Source organism: Cyprinus carpio, chromosome B13 (genome assembly GCF_018340385.1).
Source record: "Cyprinus carpio isolate SPL01 chromosome B13, ASM1834038v1, whole genome shotgun sequence".
NCBI lineage: Eukaryota > Metazoa > Chordata > Actinopteri > Cypriniformes > Cyprinidae > Cyprinus > Cyprinus carpio.
In genome coordinates this window covers 15,631,657-15,638,153 of record NC_056609.1, presented here as the reverse complement: position 1 = coordinate 15,638,153, position 6,497 = coordinate 15,631,657, and the positions used below count along the sequence as shown (strand labels likewise).

At 33.4% G+C, this 6,497-nt stretch overlaps 1 protein-coding gene across 7 annotated transcripts in view; it reads right to left on the bottom strand.

Annotated features, from left to right (window-relative positions):
- Nucleotides 1–723: 723 nt before the first annotated feature.
- Nucleotides 724–6,497, bottom strand: part of LOC109047021 (LIM domain-binding protein 3-like) — a 46,101-nt gene continuing 40,327 nt past the window's right edge. For all 7 annotated transcript variants that reach the window (XM_042736826.1, XM_042736824.1, XM_042736828.1 and 4 more), the window contains 7 exons: nucleotides 5,827–5,883; nucleotides 4,591–4,733; nucleotides 4,138–4,507; nucleotides 3,004–3,184; nucleotides 2,783–2,903; nucleotides 2,556–2,671; nucleotides 724–2,451 (listed from right to left, as the gene is read on the bottom strand). In XM_042736826.1, the coding sequence (XP_042592760.1) occupies nucleotides 2,362–2,451; nucleotides 2,556–2,671; nucleotides 2,783–2,903; nucleotides 3,004–3,184; nucleotides 4,138–4,507; nucleotides 4,591–4,733; nucleotides 5,827–5,883 (1,078 nt within the window). In that variant the 3' untranslated portion in view covers nucleotides 724–2,361. The remainder of the gene's footprint in view (nucleotides 2,452–2,555; nucleotides 2,672–2,782; nucleotides 2,904–3,003; nucleotides 3,185–4,137; nucleotides 4,508–4,590; nucleotides 4,734–5,826; nucleotides 5,884–6,497) is intronic.

The following is a 6,497-nucleotide window of genomic DNA, read 5'->3' as shown; positions in this document are numbered from 1 at the left end:
AACAAGTGACCCGATATTTTGAGTGTGTTCTATCTCAACGCATTAGTAAATAAAAACATTCATCTGACAGTTTGATGCTAATAAAAAATCATACTTTTAGGCAGAATTAATATTAGTTAGTTTTATTTTAAAACAATATCACAGTTAAGGGAACAATGTTTTGAATGACACCTTTTTGAGTGAAAATAACAGCACATACATAAATAAAAAATGCATTTGATGATTTTTTTATTCCTCACTGCCCTATGTACATCATAATTAAATAATTAAAGATTATATTGTTTTATTTGGATTTTTAATTCATAAATGAATGATAAGCATTGTACTTACACTCAATCAGTAATCTTTCTGTATGACATTTTTGAATCCGGCACAATTTTTTAAAACAACTTCAAACATTTCATTAGTTTGTGTGGAACATGATCATTTCGACTGAAGTTAAAGATTATTCAAACACAAAATAAAAGATAATTTCAAATACAAAGAAAAAGAAAACTATTAGTAGTACTAGTTAGTTAGTTTTCATTTTAAATTGAAAAAAAAAAAAAAACTTTTAGCCTAGCTCATAGTAAATCTACAGTATTCTGTAGAGCCACATCTCAGTTGAACTATCATACATAAAGAAGTCTTCTTCTTTAGACCAAGAAGAAGACTGCATTAAAAACACTTGTTAACATATACCCCAGAACGTCATATTTATAAAAAGGAGTGTCACATAACACATACTGTATATGGTTCTTTATTGTATTATTGAAGTATCTGCAGCTTTATTTAATTATGGATCAATCCTTTGTCTCTGTAATTCCCAGGTGAACTGCAGAATACAGCAGATGACAAATTCAGATAATACATTATTTGTAAAGTACATTCAATAGCATTAAATTACATCAAATACATCTGTTTTTGAAAAATGCTAAAAAGATAGAACATTCCCACTTCTGAGCCCAACACTGATATTAATGTAATTTTAAGTAACTTACTAATCTTGTGTAAAAAAGAAGCTAACAATTCATTAAATTTAAGAGAGGCAGTTATGACATGCCAAACCACTGTTAGTAATATTCAAAACAAACAAACAAACAATAAAAGCCAAAATCAAAAGTATAGCCATAAGAACACGTCAACTGATGTGGTAGGTAACATTAACTTCAATATATGGCAGTGAAATATATATAAATCAAGGGCACATTTATGTCTAAATAAAAGTTATTTTAAGTGAATTGTATGCATAAAATATCAATATCACATAGGAAAACATGAGTGTCTAGAATTTAACCATGATGTATAATAGCCACTAGGCATGAAACAAAAACTTAACTTCAGAATTTTGTATCATATTCCCACAGAGAAAAAAATTCTCAGGTACCCCATTTGTTACATATTAACAATACAACTTGCATCCTGTGTGTGCCTCTGTCTTGTTAATTAAAGTATTTATTAAATAAAAATATGAATCCTACCTTCTTGGCAAAGAAAACAAGTAAATTATCCATGCAAATTCAGAACAGTACACCATTTGCAAAGATGTTGTAAATATTGAGGTTTAGCGCACAATAAATAACAACAAAAATCAACTATCATAGGTGACAAGGCAAAACATGAATAATTGAAGAAAAAAAAATACTCCTTGTGAGCTGGACATACACTGTGAGGGCAACAATTAATAAATGAAAATAAATTCTGTTACCTTTTCAGATGCCCTGCTCCCATTCTTAAAATGAGTTGATAAAAATATGACACATAATGCTAATATTGACATCACATATGCATTAATTAGCTCACATGCTTTCCCACACACTAAAAGCACAAATGAACAAGATTAGTAACACATAAAACACCCATTCAGTATTGAAAAGACTGCAAAACAACACACAGTCTCAATCTATTTAATCCTTTTATGATTGATAAGCAAGTCAGGGATCTATAGGCCTCATTATTGTTCAAGAAAACAAATAGTAATAGAATAAAAACACATTCAAATTTTAAGGCGTAATAATATGCATAGACTTTTTCAGGCTGTTTCAATCTTCAGCATTCATGTATAATATTAATATCTTTCAAATGAATATTTAAGTCACTAATATGCATACATAAAAAGTGAAAATGTTATATCTCTAAAATTACTGTATCAGACAAACAAGTGCATGTATGCAAATGTATTAGGGTTATAATAAACATAAAGAAAGACCTAAAATTGTCAAAATGTCTAGTTTCATGTTTTTACTAATATGCTATTTAATATACTGTATGTCTTTTATATTAGTTTTTGTCATTTGGATGTCTTGCCATAAACCACACATGCAAATGTATTAATTGCATTTAGTTCCTCCACTGACAGCTTTTGATGCAATGTTGAAGCATCTACACATTGATGGCATGTGCATGCTTCTTGCATAATGGCTTGTCCTTCTTGGAGTAGAAAGGTTGTCCTTCCAGGTTCACATGGCACACCTGTATGTCGGGACAGAAATGCATAGAGTCATAATTCAAACTCGGTGCTGAATTATATATAAACCATATGGGCAAGTGCTTTAACAAACTGATTTTGAACCTACCGCACAAACAAAGCAGGTATCATGCCATGTGTGGCCAAGAGCTTCAATAAATTTGTCTCCTGCCTCAACTGGGAAGTCACAGCCATGGCACTTTGTGCTGAAGAGTGCAATATAATCTGGTGACAGAAACAGTTCATGAAAATGATAGCAGTCTGGACTGTATATCTGCATACACCAAACTTGTAAACATACAAATTTGTGTCAGACATAGCTGGTGGCTCCCATACCTTTCTCACAATACGGCTCACCATCCTCCATATGGAAGAGGCTGTTTCCAAAGGGCTTTCCACAAGCTGCACACACAAAGCAAGTGGTGTGCCAGGTCTGCCGCAGTGCATGCATCACTTCCTGTTGAGCAGATGTTGAGCGGACGGACTGTCAGTATCTGAAGTGTGTCTACAGTCATGTCTGTGCATGTGTGTACAATGTTAATATGTTTTCAACATACTCCCATGATCTTGGTGTTGCAGCGGGCACATGTAGGTGCAAAGAACTCTCCATAGCAGTTTTCACAGTAAACATTATTCTGCTCCTCCACAAAGCTGACATCGGCCAGAGACGTGTGGCAATAATGGCAGTTGAACTCCTCTGGATGCCAGGAACGACCCAGTGCCACCAGGAATGGTCCCCTGAGGAGTCAAAACACTGATAAAAAAAACTTGTTTTGATAACATAAAAATATATTATAACATTATTAAATCATTAAAACTAGGATAATCTAAACAAAGGTGAAATAAACAATAAAAATAAAAATATTTTACATGAGATTCAGAAGTTTTTCAAAAGTTACTGCTTTTATAGAAAGGAGACAAAAGTGTAAAAAAAAGAGATTGAGATAAATAAATAATAATATAAATAAAGGTAAATATCACTTGAAAATAATTTTTTGTGTCACTTCCAGTCACATAAATCACATTAAAAAAGTTTAGCCATTACTCTTTAGAGAATACTATAAAATAATTTAAGATTTAATGTCTGGGTGTGTAATGAAGGTAAAAAAAAACAAAATAAAATATAAATCTATGAACAAAATGCATTTTATTTTGTATTATTTATACACTATTATTGTATTTATAAATATATTGAATTAGCTTGCATTTTTTTCAAATTTCACTTTTATTTTATTTTAAATTTTAGTATTTTTGCTATATGCTTTAGCCATTTATAATTTCTTTTGGTATTTTTTTTTATTATATATATTATATATAGCTTTTTTATTGGAGCTTTAGTTTGAATACTTTTATTACTTCAACTTCAACTTATTTATGTTTAAGTTTTTCATCTAATATTTATTTAATTTGATTTCAGCTATATTTCAATTAATAAAAATGGTTTTAACAGTTTAAATTACATACAAAAATAAAACTATAAAAATAAAACAATGAAACAAAAAAAAAAAAAAAAAATAAAAAAAGCTTAAATCTTTTTTTTTTTTATAATTTTTTTTTTTTTTTATAAAAATCAACCTCTGGGACATGAAAGTGCCCAAAGTTGGAAGGTATGGGAAGCTGAATAAAAACACATATATTACAAGAGGTCTTGTGATTTAAGATGGGTGAACATTGCACAAGTGTTTTCATACCTGATGATGCTGTTGCAGGCTCCACACAGAGGTGTTCTGTTGCTGGCTGCAAACCGCTCTGCCCTCTGAGCAACTCCACGAGCCACAGGTGGGAAGGGGGCTGGGTTGAATGCAGGGCTGGGTGCAGCAGGAGCAGGAACGGGAACGGGAGCAGGGACGGGGTTGGGGATGTAGAGTGGTGGTGGTGGGGCTGCCTGGGGAAGAGGCTGCACTCTGATGTTTGTGGTGGTGGTGGTGGGTTTGCTAGGGTCAAATTTATGGGCAAAGTTCTCATCAGTAACCCAAGGAGGCCTGTTGGAAGAAGACGCTGGAGCTGCGGCAGGAGCATGTGGAGGTGGAGCAGGCTTGTGAACCATTTGAGGAGCTGGTGCTAAAAGATGCCCATGAATTAGTATTGCATACAAAGATGGAGACACACATAAACTGAATTATTTCACATATGTGCAATGCTACCTGGGGCAGCTGTGTAGGCTGCGGGCACAATGGTGGCAGTGCTGACCACTTTAGGTGGAGGTGTACCTACGGGGATCTGGATGGAGCTGTGCTGCATGGGTGGTGGTGGCTGCTGCTGCATAGGTGGGACCTGGGAGTAAGAACTACAGGAGGACAGACCAGAAACTCAGTAACATTTCAGTTTAAATGAGAAGATACTCCTCCTTTCTGCTTTTCCAAACTACTTAAACTTTTCCTGATCAATCTAAAACATTATACTTTTGGCAGATGCTTTCATCTAAAGCCACTGCATTTAAGATATGCATTTGTATTCCCTGGCAATCAAACTGATGACTTGTTCATCTGTTTGAGCTAAATGTATCCATTACTCTTTTATTAATTATGATTGTAATATGTATTAATTACATTATTGATGTTTTATAAAGAGCTGCTACACATTTTACAAGACTTAACACATTGACGCCCATATTTTGCCCATGTAACTGCAATTTAAGTTTTAAATATGTGGTATATATATCTCACAGAGAAATGTGTGCAAAAATAATAAAGTGTTTTGCACATCTGTCATTATAAAGCTGCAAGTGTAAACATGCAGAAAGGGCAACAAGAATTAAACAGCACATGGCACATTATCCAGTAAGTCATCATAAGGTTTTCCTAAGGTTGTCTATTTTTACAGTATGTCAGCTGTTTTTAAAATATCTATAATCTACAAACAGAAAAAGAGTGATATTTCCTTTGGTGACTTTAGTTGTCCACAGGCTTAAATGAGTTACTGACTCAAAGTTTGGATGCACATTCAGTTCTCATACTTTACTGCTAATATTATCCAAGGATGTCTGACCAAATATTCCATCACATACACATTTGAAGCTGTCTTACCTTAAATCCATTACAATTTTAATGCAAGGCTTATTGTTATTTTAACATGCAGAGCACAAGAAAAAGACAGTCTTGTACCAACAACAAGTGTTAGAAGAGAGAGCCTTGATTTGAGCAAAATGACCAGGTTACACAAACCCTTTCCATTTATATACATAAAGACACATATTCAAGAATGGTTACAACATGAATTTAAAAGAACAATACCCCAAGCATAAGTATTATCCCTTAGTCAAATTGTCAAAAAGAAACAGTAAGGGAAAAAAGATGTGTTATGGCACATTTGACAGGCCGCACTGAGACTGGGAAGGAGAAAACACTGTGTTTGAATACAGAGCAGGACCACAGCAGTACCTGGAGATGGAGGTTTTGTACTGGGAACTGTAACCCATAGAGGCCTGCAAGTTGAAGCTATAATGTAACAAAGACAAAAATAGTGGACAGTCAAATATATCATGCCTAGATTGAAAAAGAGAGAGGAAATGTGCACTCATATCTGTACAACTGACAAACTCATCCAAATATTGTCTATAAAAAATACAAACAGGATCAGATATTTTGGTTTTTCAAATCATATACATATGGAAATTAACTGAATATACAGTAACTTTTTAAAGAACTAGTCATATGTATTCTGTTCGTTTTGAATACAACAGTACACTATCAGTACAGTACAATATGAGTGAACATTGCAACAAACAGACCATGAACAAATCATCTTACAAACATAAAGACATGCAGACACACACAAAACAGAAATCAAACATATGCGTTCAAAACCCACCCACCATGTACCAACAACTGTATTTTAATAGCCAATAAAAAAGACCTAATTTAACACAAGATTCATATACTTCAGGGCTAAGAGTCACCTGCTGACCCAGTCACTTCCTGTGGTAGGAGACAAATGAAAGATAGACAACTAAATCTGAATTAATAAAATTACAACTGTGGTTTCTAATAAGTACATGGAAACATGGTTATTTATATGATTATTTGTATAAATATTAAATTCACTCCAGTCT